At 39.8% G+C, this 18,555-nt stretch overlaps 1 protein-coding gene and 1 pseudogene across 1 annotated transcript; both read right to left on the bottom strand.

Annotated features, from left to right (window-relative positions):
* Nucleotides 1-4,301: 4,301 nt before the first annotated feature.
* LOC121252975 (pentatricopeptide repeat-containing protein At4g36680, mitochondrial) lies at nucleotides 4,302-6,230 on the bottom strand. The gene has a single exon (XM_041152837.1). It carries the CDS (start codon nucleotides 6,071-6,073, stop codon nucleotides 4,871-4,873), a length of 1,203 nt encoding a protein of 400 aa, XP_041008771.1. The 5' UTR covers nucleotides 6,074-6,230; the 3' UTR covers nucleotides 4,302-4,870.
* A 1,331-nt stretch (nucleotides 6,231-7,561) lies between these two features.
* Nucleotides 7,562-14,585, bottom strand: LOC121252963 (annotated as a pseudogene).
* Nucleotides 14,586-18,555: the final 3,970 nt, after the last annotated feature.

Genomic DNA, 18,555 nt, shown 5'->3' with positions numbered 1-18,555 from the left:
ATATCTAGAAAAATTATCTATAAATGTAATAAAATATCTCCTACCTCCTCTAGTCAAAATGTCATTTAACTCACATATATCAAAATGTATAAGTTCTAAAATTTGTGAATTTCTATTAGCCGTAGGAAATGGTTTCTTAGTCATTTTAGCTTGAATACAAATTTCGCACTTTGTATCATCAACATTCTTATAAGAAATTAAACCATGTTTAGACATATGTTTCATATATTTAAAATTTAAATGCGCTAATCGACCATGCCATAAAGGAAATGACTCAACAATATAAGAAGAATGTGTAACATCTTTATTCATAATACTGAGTTTGAACATCCCATCACAAGAATATTCATTTCCAACAAATACCTCATTCTTTGACAAAATCAACTTATCATATTCAATAATAGCTTTTATGCCCTTTTTACATAACAAATTGGCAGCTACTAGATTCTTTTTAATATCTGGGACATGAAGAACATTAGTTAAAATTAGTTTCTTCCCAGAAGTAAGCAACATCTCTACATTTCCTCTTCCATGAACTTGAATAGAAATGTGATTTCCCACAAGAACTTCTTGATCATCAGTAGCCACGACATAGTTCTTGAATTGTGCTTTCTCATTGCACACATGCATAGTAGCACCAAAATCAAACCACCAATCAAAGGAATTTGTAGTAGAAGCGAAATGCACCTCATTAATCATGCCAATTTCTGTTTCTGTTACCATCGCAATGATTTCTTTAATTGAATTTGCCATGTTTGAACTATTGTCATTTTCTTTCTTCTTATTCTTTAAGAATCTGCATTCATGAATATAATGGCCATTTTTTCCACAGTTAAAACATGACCTATTTTTCTTGTCTTTATTGGTCGAATAATTCTTCTTGAAGGTATTTCCCTTCTTGGTCTTAAGATAATTCTGTTTTCTGTCATCTCCCTTTAAAATACTGTTAACCTTCACTTTAGAATCAAAATGGTTGTCATCACGAATTCTACTCTCTTCTTCAATTCGTAGATGTTTTCCAATTTGTTCTAGAGTGAGTTCTTCTGCCATATGCAGAAGCTTCTTTCTGAAGTTATTCCAACTCGGTGGAAGTTTTGCAATAATTATTCCCACTTGGAAAGACTCAGGATTACTAATTGACAGATCACGGAGTTTGTTAACCAAGACTTGCAACTCATGCACTTGGTCTAAGACAGACAAATTATCAACCATTTTGAATTCAAATTACTTCAGAATTATGAATTTATCAGTACCTAATTTTTCTGTCTTATATTTTTCTTCCAGAGCATTCCAAATTTCTTTAGGAGACTTAATAGCAGTAAAAATATCATATAAATGATCAGAGAGAGTATTGAGAATGTGACCTCTGCAGACAAGTTCATCCTCTTCACGTTTCTTCCTTTCTGCAATAATATTTTCAGTATCTTTAGGAGTTGGATTAGAAATTGGCTTTAGACTTGGATCCAAAACATAGAAAATCTTCAGTGCAATGAGAAGAAACTTCATCTTGTCTTGCCAGCGTGTGAAGTTGGTTCCATCAAATCTGTACAATTTCACAAAATCTTGATTCATGACTTTGAAAGCTGCTACATCAGACCCTCCTTCCATTAAAATATCGTCTTAAAATTGTTGTGAAATAAGGAATTGAAAAGAGAATCTGAGAAATTTGTAGGCTTTGAGGCGTATAAAAATACTGTCTTTAAGACGATATTTGCCCCCACTCGATTAGAGTTTGCTAATAGGTTCCTAGCAAATCGTCTCCATGATACAATAAAACCTATAACTCTACAAATAGCAATTTTGGAGAGTTCCTGAGTTTCTATTGCGAAGTCTGAAACTGAGATGATGAAGACGAACTATTTCTCGCGTTCATACAGATCTATTTTATAGACTTGAAAAGATGCCTGTGAAAAGTCGCACCTCTTTGGAACTTAACCGTTTGAAGTTCTATTTAAATAATATAATGGTTACAAGCACAAATGAAGTGATGTGCTAGCCCAATGGTTGAGACGTGTCTCTCCACAACCAATGCACTGGTTCGAATCCCACCAACCCCCAAGTGCCTTTTCATTTTTTTTCCAATAACTTAAGAGGCTTGGTTCGAATACCACCAATCCCCAAGTGCCTTTTTAAATCTTTTCACAAACTCTCTTCCTTCAATAATTAAATATAGAAAAATGATTATTGCAAGCGCCTGATGCAAACGAGGCTGACGTGGAAACCACTCATCTCAAACCCCCCGAATTCGAAATACTATCAGGCTGTGAGAGAGAGCTGATGAGAGAGAGACCAAGCTAATGAGAGAGAAAGACCACCAACCCCCAAGTGCCTTTTCATTTTATTTCCAATAACTTAAGAGGCTTGGTTCGAATACCACCAATCCCCAAGTGCCTTTTTAAATCTTTTCACAAACTCTCTTCCTTCAATAATTAAATATAGAAAAATGATTATTGCAAGCGCCTGATGCAAACGAGGCTGACGTGGAAACCACTCATCTCAAACCCCCCGAATTCGATATACTATCAGGCTGTGAGAGAGAGCTGATGAGAGAGAGACCAAGCTAATGAGAGAGAAAGACCGAGCTTATGAGAGAGAGAGACGACCTGAATGACCCGATGAGCGAGAGATAGAGAGAGTTGATGAGAGAGAGACAGCTAAAGAGAGAGAACATGTGCATTTAGAGAAAAGAAAAAAAAATAATAATATGTGTCTGACGTGACATGGACAACTACACGCCGGTTGTATCTAACAACTGTATATAGAAGAACTGTTAAATATATATTGCAACCTATTCCTGAAATAACTATATTTCTTTCGCTTTGTTTCTTTCCCTGAGCGCGTAGTACTCTTATAATTATCACTCTATAAGCATATTTCATACCCATCTTCAATTCAGCTACTAGAACATTGCTACTAGAACATATTGCTACTAGACCCAAAAAAAAATTCGTCCTACTTCTCTATGCTTTCCAAGAAGCCACTTCTTCAGCATTGGTAGTCCTAGCAAAATGTTCTTTCACAAACCCAAACTAATCAAGCATATATTCTTTCTTTTCAGGTTTACCCGAGTGAGAAAAACTCCTCTATGGCTGCAGATCTCTGGACGGGTGATCGAGAGGTGGTGGATCTTCCGCCAGTCTTCTGCAGGGTGGTCGAGAGGGATGAAGCACGCTGCAGGAGGGTGGTCTCGTCACGTGGGGTCGTCGCTGTAGAAGAGGGAGGGATGATCGCTGTAGAAGAGGGAAGGTGGACTCAGGGCAATAGATTTCGAATGGAGAGATGAAACCCAGGCCACTGCTAAAGAGATGAAACCCAGGGCTGCAGATTTTGAATGGGAGAGGAAGGTCTCATTGCTAAAGAGAAATAGGGGGTTTAGGCTGAAGAGAAGAGAGGGGGGAGAGAGAGAGGATCGAGATTTGTGTCCAGTTTAGATCTTGTTAGTGAGAGATTTTGGTTTGGACATGTAAGGTGTGCTTTGGCTGATGCCAAACAGTGGCTAATGCCAAAAGATTTTCATTTTTAAAAGAGTCTGGTTACTCTACTACCCAGAGTAACCCGCTCAAAGTTACTGCCCCTCACTTTTTGTTTTTTTTTTTTTAATATATTTAAATATTTAAAAAAAATACCCTAATACACTTAAAATCACTAGGTTAAAAAAAAAAAAAAAAGGCAAGCTATCAAATGAAAGTAGTTTTTTCATTTTCAAAATAAAAAATTCTTCAAATCGGTTACTATTCATTACCCCACATCCCACACCTTATGAAAAACAATATTTTGATAATCGTAGGTGTTCGGGCCAGCTTGCACGCACCTCGACTAATCTTATGAGACCCTGAAGTTAACAACTCGGTAAACCTCCAGTGGCCCTAAGGGGACTCGAACTAGTGAACATTGGGAAGCAAACCTAAGGTCGGACCAACTGAGCTGCCCTTCATGATTCACACCTTATAAAAAATATCCTCTTACCTTATAAAAAACACTCACACATCCTGTAAAAAAATTATAGGTGTGGAATGTGAGAGTGAATAATGACTAACGTAAATTCCTTTTAAAATTACTTTTTCTGGATTAATGCAATATGAAAACTGCACAAAAAATGACAAAAACAGAGAATTTCCATAGCCTTCCAACGCGGGAAATTAGTAATGCCGTCCATTACCCGACCTGTTCGTGCAGCCCATAAATTTATCTCACAAGCCACAAGAGTAGCTCTCCACCAACAATATTCCCGTCTTCCAAGCTTAAGTGCACATTCTGCAGCACAGAACGTACTAAATGGGGGAAAAAAAAAAAAAGGAGAGTGAAAGAACCTCTAAACTAAATATTCAAAGTACAATTGCTCGAAATGTAAGATGCCATACAGAATACCAGAATGAAAATTAGCATCCTTTTCCCAGCTATGATTGAGGAATCTTGTTACAGAAACAAGCTTGTCCAGATTTGTAGACAGAATACTGCGTTTAAAGGCCCTACCTTTGACATGGAAAAGCAGGATGCGCAAGAGTAACAAGAAGAAACAAGCAAGGGTACAGGCAAGGAGGAGCAAGTTATGGCCACCATCTAACAGAATGCCTTGAGAAGCTCATTGCCATGAAAAAAACAACAGCCGAACTTAAATAAGCAGCAGGAAGGAAAACAAGAACTTGGTTTTACGAATTATTTGCTAAAACTAAGGGGAAGAAACACGATCACTAAACATTTTTAGCTGTATTGAAGCTTCAACACTTCTTGGCAGCTCAAAACAGCTTAGTGTAACCAGCTCCAAATCAAATTTGCATCGCTTGTCCCACCAACTCAACATTCAATAAAAATTGAATCCTCTGCAGCTACAGATCAAGCTACCAAAACATAAAAAACATGCCATAAATCCTTATGCTGCGGCCTCTAGATCCTCAACAGAATCAGCATCCACAGAAGACAAACCAAGTTCTTCCTCAACCTTTGTCCATGCATTAACAACATTCGGGGGAAACTTTTTCTTAATAGTCCGGATCAATCCTTTCGCCGCCTTCATCTTCTTCTTCTTCACCAACCCTTCCACCAAATTCCTCATCGTGACAAAATCAGGAATCTTATGCACCTTCACACTCTCCTTAAAAACCTTGTACCCCTTCTCATAATCCTCATTCCTACACAAATAATATATCAAGGTCCTAAAAGTTGCAGCATTTGGATTACACCCATTTCCCTCCAACCCCTCATAAACCGCCTTCGCCTCATCCATCATCCCACTTTTAAGATAACAAGTCATCAAGTAGTTATAACTTATTGCATCGGGCTTAAGCCCCGCATTACTCATCTCATTGATCAAAGCCATCACATTCTCCGGCTCACCACCGTGCGCATACATAATCCTCACATTATATGCAGCAACATCGATCTCACAGCCTTTTTTTACCATCTCATTCCAATATTTATCGGCCTCCTCGCTCTTCCCATTCTTGTATAAAGCGCCCAGTATGGTCGTAAACGTCACTGCCGTTATCTCCACCCCCTTCTCTTCCATCTCCTTGAAAATCCCAACCGCCGTCTCGGGCGAACCAGCTTCGCAGTACGACTTGACCAAAATCCCATACGAAACCTTATCCGGTGAGATATTGTATTTCCTGGGAATTTCTTCGAACAGTTGGGGGACCTTGTTGAACATCTTCGAATGATTGCACGCAGATAGCAAGGCGTTGAAGGAAACCGCCGATCTCGGAGTACCCAAGTCGTCCATTTGATCGAAGGTTCTCAAGGCGTGGTCGAACATACCAGCTCGGCCGTAGGATCGAATCAAAGTGGACAAATAGGGCTCTTCCTTGATCTTGGGGTCTTTCTTGTGGGACTCTATGAGGGACTCTATGTCGGAGAAGCGGTGAGACTTCGCGAGGCGGCGGACGGTGAGGTCCTGAGCATAGCGGGAGGAGGTGGGAGATGAATAGTTTTTCGAAACGGAGGAGTATATTTCCAGGGCTTTGTCAGGGTCATACTCGGTCCGAAGTTTCGATTTTGCTCTGGAAATGGACATTGAAGAGAAATTGGCGGTGGTGCTAAGGTGGCGAAGATGACGGAGAGGAATGGAAGAGGACATTTTCTGGGGTTTTGGGGGGAAGAAGGGGATGAGAGAGGTGGAGGGCTTTGCTGGTTCAACTTCAAGTAATAGATTAGTAGCTTCCAAGATTAGGGTTTTAGAGGACGAGGCTGTGCAACACAAACAGTGGGAAGTATTTTCCGGATTTATGAGTACTTTGCGAAACACGGGCATTATCTTTTCAATTTATACTTTTCGAGCTTTCACTTTTAAATTCGAGTAATGAATAATAAAATCGTAGAATGCGTAAGAATCGTATAATTGTTATAAAAATGAATAAAATTTATTATTAAAATATTAATTTTTTTATATAAATTTTATATTTATTTTATTTTTTTTAAATAATTACGAAACACTTATATAATTACGGCTATAATTATTATTTTTTTTTAAATTTATTGGATTTATAATTTCTTTTTAGAAAAATATAGAGATAAAAACTAGTTAAAAAAAAAAACGATGGTTGTGGTGCGACTAGCCGGCAAATTCATGGTGTACATGGATATAGCCGATTCATGGATAGCAGTCCCAGCACGGGATGAGTTCCGATAAGAGCAATCCATGCATTTTGAAAACACGGACCCTCGTGGGTAGGGTAAAGACCACGCGAGGCAAAGATCACGCGACTCTGCTGCTCCGACCAGCAACGCACAGGCAAACAGCATACCGAGAAAACGCTTTACAGAGAGGCATGGACTTCGGCAAACACCCAGCAAAGTATACTCTCGAGAACACAAATTAGTGCATTATTAGCGACTTTCTTTTTCTTCAAGTTGGTACAATGCATGGAACACAGTTCAAGCCTTCAATTCCATATTCAAACATTCTCACGCAGTTCTGTTTGGTGCTGGCTACTAATGGGAATTACAGAATTAGTATCACAAAAAGAATGTTGGCAAAGAGCATCAAAGGAAAGTGCAAACCCCATTCATATGAAGATCATGAAATGCCTTAATATTAGCTGATACTGGTCCCACTGCTTCCGATACACTTGTACTCGAAACATACAATAAGATAAAACATCCAACAGAGACCTACCGCGAGCATAAGTTTGACAGAATATAGCAATAAGACTCGGGAGGTTTATTCCAAACTCCAAACCGAGTGACACACTAGTAACTAAACCCTCGACTCCATAAACAAAAATATCACTCGAATATTCAGATTTTGCTTCAAGCATGTACAGATGCGATGTGGACAATCAAGTCAACCACACGAGTGCTGCCAATACAAGAGAGGAAAATCTTACTAGCCTAAACGCCCGTCTAATATCTCGATCATGATTGAATATAATTCTACTAAGATCACAAGACTTTCAGTTGTCTTCTATTCATACTATTATATGACATGAAACCATTGGAAAACCCCTAATCACAAGGGGATATACATCACCCCGAACACTCAAATTTACTTTCCAGTAATAATTTGAACAAGAAATAAGCAGATACCATTAGAAATGAAACTAAAAAAAATATTGAAAACTTCAAAGGTGCAAATGGAGCTAATACCATATCATATGAAGTGTATATATGTTCTACCCTAAAATAAAACGGCCAAGCTCACCCATGAAGACAAACAGCACCAACAACTACAAGTAGTCGCACCCCAAACTGTATTTTGCTATTTGTACCAATCAGCAAGGACAAGACAATCTAAATTAATTCAATTGCATCTCACATTTGTTACAACTCCAACGCAACATGGGGGAATACCTATCCCGAGGCTGTAATATCTCCATCCATCAACACAGAGGCTGTAATAGAAGACTGGAGAATAACTATCCTTCATAATCCCCTGGGCGAACTTGTTCTCTGGATAAAAGACTGCCATGACTTGATTCCCACCAAATTTTCTTCCATTCAACCCAGAACGTGCTTTTGACGAACCATCAGTGTCTGCATACTCTAGAAAGACCTGATATAGACAGAGAATTTGTTTTCAGCAACGAGTTCAAAAAGAAAAAATGAAAGGAACTGACAAGAAGGTTTGGTTGCAATGCCCCCACCATTTTCATTTTAAATGTTTGTTATCCTTTCTCACCAAGTAATTTGTTTCTTCCCTCTGCCTTTTTTTCTGAAATACCCAAACAACCTCTCCCCCATTTCCTCCGCCTGAAGGGTAATGGAGAGAGGGATCCCTCCCTCCTCTCCCTTGCCAATCCTTCCCACATTTTTTTAACCTAGGTTGGAGAATGTCCAATCTACCGCTTTTAAACCACCAAAACATCATACACACCACACCATTGTGGATCCTGCTACTAGGCCGCCCAGTGTGTACCGCTGGGCGTGGCCCCTAGTGCAAATTGTACCCTTTTTTCCCTTTTTCTTTCAATCATTTTTTAAACATATTTAAACATTTAAAAAAAATCACAAATTCACTAATGATCACTTCTTTAACCATTGAGCAGTTAAAATGAGAAGGTAAAACCATAGGGCAAGTTAGCATTTTCCCACCATTATACTTGCCATTGCCGACTTCAAAACTCACACGAAAGCACGCCACCTAGGAAATGAATTTCATACGCCGATGTGCATTTTGACCTCTAATTACCACATGTACCGCACATATGGACTGTAGTGTCCCTAACCGACGATTCAGTGAAAAAATGTGGAGATTCCTTCGACAACCCCTCAACAACTGACTGTAGTGTTGCTCTCCCAGATGTGGCCCAAAACCACATTCGTAGAGTCCACAATTGAATTATAAAACCACTTCTTTAACGGTCCCTCCTTAGCTAAATCAGGGAACATGGACACAAGTCTGCTTAAATGGATTCATTACCCTTTTTTTATAGGTAATCGGATTCATTACCCGTTAATATTGTCTTTTTGCAATACATCTTCTGGAAATGGGATTTTTGTTGAAATTCCTCACCTCTTGTATTTTAATTTTAATGAAATATTGCTTTAAAAAAGTAATTTACTTCATCCCTCACATGACGGTCATTTGACTTTTTAAGTTTCCTCGAGTTATAAACCAAATTTACCAATGATTTGGGAAAATGGAGGAGATCAAGAGAATGGACAAGTATTTGCCTAGAAGGACGAACACTCGACAACTAGGATTCTCATACTCTAATTACCATGTCACGTTAGAGCAAAGATTAAATTGCAGGAAAATAATGGAAATAGGAAAATCATACAACCTTTCCAACTCCAGGTGATGGTTCGCCATTTGGTTTTGGGCGGGGGATGACAAGATTTACCAGTGCACCTGCAAATCACATTAACAACTCAAATTGCATAAGATTTATCAAAAATATACAAAGAAACATTCTTAGGTAAACATAAAATAAGGTTATGGAGGCTTCTGTCTGTGTATGTTAGGCCTGATTCTTTAAAGCAGAATGTGGGACTACAAAATGGCTGTAAAACAAAAAGATATAACATGAAAAAGATTAATACATACGAAAGAACCTTAGCAGGGGAAATGACAAAAACATGGAAGTAAAGACTCTGAGCATGTAATCACTAGTTAGATCAAGCTTTTACCAAATTTTCCGCACTCTTCTCTCATGTCTTCCAAAATGTCTTGATAATCATCATCATCTTTAAGTTCATCAGGAGAAACCACCTGAGTGAGACAAACAACCTTTGTGGCCACCGAGCCAGGTTGTAAGATGAGCTTCTGCAAAACAAAGGGCATATATCAAACATACATACAAAAATAGTCGCTAAATAAATGCAGAGATACTTTGACAAGAGCAAGAAATCCACAAAAAAATAAATCAGTTTAGGGTTCACCTGCAATGCAATCTGCTGCTGTGCATGCAATAATACATTCTCTTGCTCGGGTTTAGGTTGGCTAGCACCCTGGTTAGCACGTCTAACTGTAAGAGTTTTATCACCCATTTTAATTCCATTCAGAGCTGCACAAGCTATGTCTGTAACTGAAAGATCTTGGTAAACACAAAAGGCATAGCCTTTTGAATTTCCAGTTTCTCTGTCTTTCACAAGATCAAAACCCCGAAGTGGCCCAAAAGTCTCTAACAACTCCCTGATCTGGGTCTCTGTAAAGTAATAGGGAAGTCCCCCCACAAAAATGCGGTCAGGCCCCTCAAGCCCACCTGCAGATCCCGCTGTTAACCCAACAGCAGCCAGGTTCAGATTAGGATTGGGCTGGCTTGGACCAAGTGTTGCAGCAAGGGATGGGTTGTAATCACTAGGTCTCCTCACTTTAACAGGGGCACCCTGGAAAAAGTAGAAAGAATGAAAGAGGTCAGTCCCATGTCATGTACTAACCCAATTTGTCAAGGGTAGACATGCAAATGTCCATCAATTCAAAATACACACCTCAAAAATAATCCCATCTAAAGCCATTGCATTACTAGCCTCCTCGACAGATCTCATCTCCACGAAAGCAAACTTCTTTTCATGGTTTATGTAAACATTGACAACAGCATCTCCTGCCCAGAGAGAGAGAGAGAGAGAGAGAGAGATGAAAAAGAGAGAATTGGTAGAGAAACCATCCAACTAAAAGGGCTGGTAGCTTATGAAGACAAATTGAACTCAAGCACCAGAATACCTGGACCAGCAGTGTTTCCTCCAATTGCAGCCATGACATGACTGAAATATGTTGCAACAGACTGCAGTAGAACATTTGAGATAATTATGATCATTGGGTAAAGCAAGTTATTCAAACGATAATTAGGTGAGGAGGGATATTGAAGATAATAGTAACAACAAAGTCAATGGGGTGGATGAACCTGTTCATTTGCTGTAGGAGGAAGACCACCCACATACACCCGTCGAGCATGCCTTGTTGCCTGAAACCACAAATATTACATATAACATGTTTTTTTTTATAAGTTACATATTACATGTTAACATGATTTTAAAAAAAAAAAAACTAAATAGATCATGGCCAATAATGCCAATAACTCAAGAACCCTCTCTACTAGTGTATTTTAAAGTTATAAACACTGTAATTATTGTAGGTGCTAAATTAACTAACCTGTTGGGTCATTGCCTGAACCGGCATAACTGGAAGAGCTCCAAACTGCTGCACGCAATAAGTCATATGATAATTGACAATTAAAGCATTCTCATGGAAATCATTTGCAAGCACATACAAATCATACCTGACCAGTTGCTAAAGGAAATATGTTTGGAAACAACCCAGGAATGGCTGGATTAGTCCCAGGAAGCTGACCTGCACATAGATTTGACTATTCAGAATACAACAGTAGCATAAATCCTAGTTTACTTTAATGTAGCTAAACTCTTATCAATAGATTTTCCATGAAAGCACATTAAATTAAGCAGATCCTAACATCTTCAATAAGATTTATCAAATAAGATGAAAGGAATATATTATATACAAGTTATGGAGGTAATATTCGTAAGACTACCAAAACAGGCAATAGTTCCTGGTTGAAGACGAACAAGACCCATCAAACCGGTGCATTGTTTCCTCCTTGTACATAAAAGCTACAGAAGTCGGCTCACGCCCATTGTCAGCTCAGTGGGGCAACTAGCCCAACATTGCCTTCTTACAACAAAAGACATGACATAGAAACAAAACAAGCAAACACCAAACACAACAAAAAAAAACCAGAAACATCTCTCAGTTCCGATTCCAGAATTATTTCACCAAGTAAACAAAAAAAAAAAAAAAAAAAAAGTAGAGTCATCCAGAGACCACAGCTTGGAAAGCTGTATGTGCAAATGAAAGAACAAAAGATATAGCTTACCAAATCGCACCATGCAATTTGATACGAACTTTCCACACTATCCAAAAAAGGAAAAAAGCAGTTAAGAAAATGATAACATTCTTAAATAAATAAGAGGGTACATTTACCTGCTGCAGCAACTGCGGCAGTGGCACCAGGCAACAATGCAGAAGCAGGAGGAGCCATATCAAAACCACTAATCCTTTTGCTGCACGTAAATATTATTAGTATACCAAGGGCAGAACAAATATACAAGTGACACATTCGTTTAAAAACCAGACATCTGAATAAAAAAGGGAAACAACATCGGTAAAATATCGAGAAATGCATGTGTTGTACAAGAAAATACAGCATCTCCATCTTACCTAGTTGTTCATCATAACAAATATTTCATATAAAAATGCATGTGTCTGTATAAAATATCGAGAAGATCACGTGGTATTAAAAAAAATATTCATAAGATATCAGTTATAGGAAACTTAGTAAATCTGACTACTTATGTGAAAGACAGATGATACTAAAATGATTATTACAGATCTCTAAATGACCTGAAAAGGTAAATAACCATGAAGTTACATGCATAAACTGCAGCCGGCAAATATCAAAACAAAAAATCTTGTTGCAGCATAGTTCAACAATAAAATCAATCCAAACAAAGTCTTAATCACAAAAAAATACAGCAATCTGTCTCCATGGAAGCCAGGTTTGTCCTAGCCATACTAATTAATCTTGCATAAATACCTCTTTGAGCGAGAGCGAGAACGTGACCTCGATTTTTGCTCAGATCTACCCCCTGAACGAGATCGAGACCTGTGCCTGCGCCTATCCTCTATATCTCTGTCCTGATCCCTTCGTCTGTTCATCGATCAAGCAAAATATCATCATCTCAAGAATCAAAAGAAACTTCAGCAGTATTTCTAAGAAGACATGCATGATAATAGGCAATATAATGCACATACATGTACTAAGTTACTAACACCCAATTATTTCATCGGGATTCAGTATATCAAGTAATTCAACGAAATGCCCGACATGAATGGTAGTTGATAAAGGAATACACGATAAATAAATCAAAATGTATTGGTTCATGTACTACCTGTCATGATCCCGACTTCGATGGTAATCATCATCATCTCTATCCCTACCCGTTCCCTTCTCTCACTGCGATCTCGATCCCCATGGCGATCTCTATGATGACGGTCCCGGTCCCTGTCTCTGTCCCTTTCCCTATTCCTGTCTCTTTCCTTGCTTCTCTCCTTATCACTGCCTCTGTCTCTCTCCCGATCTTTATCCCTATCCTCTCCTTATCGCGCCCCTTTTCTCTGTCCCTCTCCCTACTTTTAGAAGGTTCTCTTTCATAATCACGAGAACCATGCTGCAAATGATTCAGTTATATTAGAAATTTTAATCAAACAAATGATAATGAGGAACAAAAAAGAGTAGATTACTAGGGAAACTAAGGAATATTACAGTCCCAATATTTTGAGTTAATTAATATGCAAAGATCACGAATTAAGTTTATGAAATTCAAATTAATCACAAGTATATCATACCACACATCAAGGAGCAAATTGCCACTGTACAGAAAGAACCACAAGAAAAATTAGATAAGCAGCCAAGCATGCTGCACTGCATCCAGAACTAATAAAAAATAAAATAAACAGAACAGGCAGGATTCTATCCTCCAGTGTATAAGATCTTATAAGATTAAAGATATATCAACAAGAAACAAAGCTATTTCCCCAAGCCATCACCTACAACCCAAAACTTTGAATGGAACTAACAAAGATGAATATTTCAACCAGACCACGAAATGACACACCTTATTTGTTCTAATCGATAAAGAAAATGACCCACAGATAATTGTACTATTAAATTCAACGAGAGCCATGAAATACTACATTTCAGATTAGATCTTTCCAACAATCAAATAAGTAGCAAAATCCAAAATTAATCAAAAACCAATCTATCGCATCCTATTTTTTAATAAGTAAAACTCAAATTTATAACATCTTGAACATGTTTATCATAATAGCGGATATTTATTCCCCATAATGTATCTACATTTTTTTTCGGTAAATCAACCTACTTCACCACTTACAACACCCAAAAGGCAACCCTAAAAGTCTCGGAATGCAAGGAAAAAGGGTAAAGTAATTTCAAAACCCTAAAAAATCTAAGTTGCTTGGTTCATTTTAACTAAAAACCGCAGATGCATCTTCCCAGAAATGCCTTAGTTACAACTCAAAGCAGTGAACTAACAACTTATCAATACCATAGCATAAATTAAGATATTGAACAAACAAAAAAACTTCAAATGAATTCAAAATCCTAAGAACATATTAACAAAAAAACCCTAAAAACACAATAAACCGATCCCTTTCATTTCAAGCCCTAAAATTCAAATCCACACAAACCATATCCTTGAAAAAAACAAGATTCAACCAAAACCCCAATATTCATGCCCAGCCGACGCATCATCTCAGTCACATGCATATGCCTTCCGAATAAATGAGCAGTAGAACCAAGAGTGCAAGTATACCTGAGACTTGGAGTCGCTGTTATCGTCAGGACCGCCATTGCTACCACCGCGAGGTTGAGGAGGTGAGGAGCCACCGCGATAATTGTCAGCGTCCTCCCCGTTGTATCTTACTTCGTAATCAGACATCTTCTACTAATTACTCTCACTCGATCTATAAACGTGTTCTCGCTGTCTTGCTTCGCGTTTGTTTGCCGAGAAATTTGGTCTGCGAAATTCAGAGGAGAAACGTTTCCAAGAGCTAAAAATTTTAGGGCTCTACCTACTTTATATCTAGCGGCAGCACGTAGATGATCAAAAAGTGATAACAAATCAATTTTGCTACCGTACCGATAAAAGCCGATTCTATAATTTGAATTTTTTTTTTATATATTTTTTAAATATTTTAAACTATATATAAATTAATTAATAATCAACTTTTTAATTATTAAAAAAAACATATATGTCTTATTAACGTCATGTTTTGTACACCTTTAGACCAAATTCCAACAACTTAGATTTTTGAAAATGGGTCTTGCACTACGTAGAAAATACTGCAGCTTTGAAAGGGCAGCCTTGGAGTCGGGTAACCTTCGATGCCAAAATTAAAAAATATTCTTGAAGTGTAGAAAATAAATAAGAGAGTCTAGGGATCAAAAAACATATTCTCGTACCCAGAATCGGCAATTTATACCACCAATCTGAGGAGTAGATCGTGCCTGCTTTCCTGAAGTCTGTGTTCTCTCGTTACTGTTCCTTTTGTCAGAGTCTTTAAATGAGACATGGTATTGCGACGATGTCATTAATATGGCATCTCGTCCGGGTGGCAAAACCATTAATGTGGCATGGTTCTCCAACCTTCTCCTCCCAGTCTGTCTTCCCTCTGGTCTTTTTATGCCTTATCTGTCAGTAGATTAACGGTTCTCCGTATATCATGTCTGTTGTGCAGGCAGGCACTTGAAGACTGGACACTCCCAGAGGGGTCATCAGATCGAAGAGTCTCATCCTCTGCAGCACCATCCTTCCTATAGGTCATGTACAGAGGAGCCTCCTAGTGGGCAGGGTTAATGGTTTTTTACTCTGGGCCAGACTTAATTGGGCCTCTTGGGCCGACGACCCTGCCTATTGGTGGCCCTTTTTTTTGCGTTGACCTCGAATTTGGCATTATAATTTTTTGCACTTTCCTTGTCAAATTTTTCTTCTTCACGTCGTTGTCTGGAGCTCGTGGGCCTTATGCTTGCCTTCTTGTCACAGGAATCAATATTACAAACCTGAGTTCTCGGCTTATGCTAGAGGGTACTTGCTGACGTTGTCATTTTCTTGCTTTTTATTATTCAGGCTGCCCATAGGCTTCACCCAATTTGCGTCGGGGAGGGATCAGAATGTTGTCTTTCCTTTTGCTCCTATTTCCTTTTAATTCTTTTAGTTGCCTTCTTCTTTCCAATTCTATTTCATTTAGCTGCATTTTCCTTTCGCTCATATTTCCTTAGCCGCCTTCCTTTCGTTTATATTTCCTTTTAATTCTTTTAGTCGCCTTCTTTTATCTAATTCTATTTCCTTTAAGTGTCTTTTCCTTCCGCTCCTATTTCCTTAGCCTTCTTCCTTTCACTTCTATTTCCTTTACCCCACCGAGTCTTTTTTTCTTCCATTTTTTTTTCCTTTCACTTTGTCCCGCCGCGTATTACCTTTTCTTGTGTGTCGTTGTTGCTCTTGTCTGCATCTTTTGTCTTGATATTTGGAGAGTTTATAACCTCGGTCTGTTTCTTGTTGATTGATGCTTGTGAGGCCTTTTGCAGGAATTTGCTTCCTTTCTATAGATTCTTCTTATTTCGGGCTGTCGTAAGACTAAAACTTGCACTTCATTGCGGAGAGGCCAAGCTACCTCAAATTAGTCAGCACCTTTTGGTTCCCCAATGAGATAACTTCTTCAGTCTGCCATTGGAGCAGTCCACTTTTTCGTTGTGATAGGAGTTGGGGTAAATTTTTTGGACTACCTCGAAGGCAGGACCCGCTCTCCTCTACGGGAGGGATAAGGCTGCCTTTAGGCCGGCCTTTCCCTAGTGGGTCCCGCAAGGAGGTATGTCGTTCTGGTAATCTATTACTGGATCTGCTCCTACTCATTGATATTACAGGAAAATGTAACATTTTGGGCTAGGCTGGTACTACCCACTCTTCACACGTAGTAGAGGTCAGGGTAAGTTTTTCAAGTTACGGCAAGGGGCAAACCTGCTCTCCTCTGCGGGGGGGACAAGATAACATTTTAAGCCTACATTTCCCCTTGTATCCCGCAGGGAGGTAAATTATTTGGGCAATTTTGTCATTGTACCCGCTCCCGCCTGTTGACACTTACGAGGAATGTACAATTTATGATTTTGGCTAGCTGAGGACTAACTAGCACTCCGTCGCGGGAGGGACAAGGCAACCTTAAGGCCTACCTTTCCCTATGGTATCCCGTGGGGAAGTAAGTTTGAACAGCAATTGGTTGACTGCTCTTCACCATGATAGGAGCCGGGGTAAGTTCTTCGGGCCGCCTTGAGGGCAAGACCTGCTCTCCTCTACGGTTTGCGGGAAGGATAAGGCCAACCTTTCCCTGTTGAGTCCCGCAGAGAGGTAAGTTGTTCAGGCAGTCTGTTACTGGACCCGCTCTCGCTTATTGATATCACAGGAAAGGTATGTGTTGGGTCAACTTAGTGCTGATTCCACTCTTTGTTGTGGCGGAAGTCAGGGTAATTTACTTGAGAGGGCCATGAGGCTGATCCCATTGTCCTCTATGGGAAGTTAAGGCCACCCTTGGGCCAACCTTTCCCTATAGTGTCCTATGGAGAGGTGATTTCTTACAGTTTGTGACGGTACCCGCACCCATCTGTTGACATCTGCAAGGAAGGTAAATTTTCATCTTCGTGCTATCAAAAACTGACCCACACTCCGCCGCGGGAGGGATAAGGCAACATCTACCTTTCCCAATGGTGTCCCACGGAAAGGTAATCTGTTGATGATTTTGTTGCCGTGGATTTCTTTAGCAGCACTTTTTATTTTTGGCACTTTACTAGTAATATGAAAGCGCAGAGCAGATGTTTTGCATTGTCCTGAAAAGTCACATTTTATTAAATAAAAATGAATGTACAAGCTAGATAAAGAGATGGTACAGAATTGAGGAACATGGAATCCCGGTCTGGGGAGGACGTCATCCATCCCTCTCTCCAAAGTCGTGCACCATCCTTTCCCCCCTCAAAACTGGCAAGGCAAGGTGTAGACAGTGCCCGGCCTATCCTATTCTGTTGGTTTCGTCCGAGACTGGCCCTTCATCTTTCTGTTTCTGCTCTTGGATGTAGCATTCCCTCGCCAATACCTTCTCCCCTCGGACGTCCCCCACTCCCTGGGGAGTTGGGAACTTCATTTTGAGGTGATAGGTCAAGGTGACGGCCTTTAAGCTATTGAGGAATGGCCTATCGATGATGGTGTTGTATGCTGACGAAGTTTTCATCACCAGAAAGTCGACCATAATAAGGGTTGTGCAGGGGCTATTCCCCACCAGGATGGATAGCATGATGGTTCCCACAGGCTAGACAATGCTTCTGAAGAAGCCTTTTAAGGGCATGAGGGCGTAGCAGCAGTCGGGAGGCTTCAATACCCATTGTCAATGAGGATTCTGCAAGTAGTGAAGTTGGTGACGAGCATTGTGACCACTAGGGCATTGTCATGGAGGTATAGAACTCTTTCTTCATTAGCCTCCGTGAACGAAATTATCAGAGTAGGGTCACCCCTTCGTTGTTTGGTGGGATGATACTCACCCAAGTATACCTCGTAGTATCAGGCCTGCTTGGCATGTGCTTTTCCTACTTGATGAGGTGAGCCCCCGCCCACGAACCCTGCAGCCATGGTTCGAATTTCTCCAAAGGGGGAGCTACTGCATTGGTGGCAAATGGGGGCGACTTGGCGGTGGCTCCCTTATCGCCAGTCATTGAGTGTTGTTCGCCCATTTGTGCCCGTCACCTAGGTCCCGACTCCTTTCCCTATACCCCTTCTCTCTTGCTCTTGTCTTCTGGTCGGGGATCGATGGTGTTTCTGTTGTTCTGCTTATTCATTCATTCCTCCCGGGGAAAAGCAGTCTTCGATATTGTGTAGCGGCGCATTGTTCCTCGGTTGTCCTCCTTCTGAATGGTGAATGTGGGCCAATCGTAACCTGGTCCAGGTCCCTTTGTCGGGACTTCCTCTCGCCGCTTCTCTTGGGAGCCATTTTCCTATTTCTCATGGGACTTGGCCTTGGTTGGGGCCTTCTCCTTTCTCTTCGCG

This window comes from Juglans microcarpa x Juglans regia, chromosome 1D (assembly GCF_004785595.1).
Source record: "Juglans microcarpa x Juglans regia isolate MS1-56 chromosome 1D, Jm3101_v1.0, whole genome shotgun sequence".
In the NCBI taxonomy this organism is placed as follows: Eukaryota; Viridiplantae; Streptophyta; class Magnoliopsida; order Fagales; family Juglandaceae; genus Juglans; species Juglans microcarpa x Juglans regia.
This window is presented reverse-complemented; position numbering and strand designations above follow the sequence as displayed.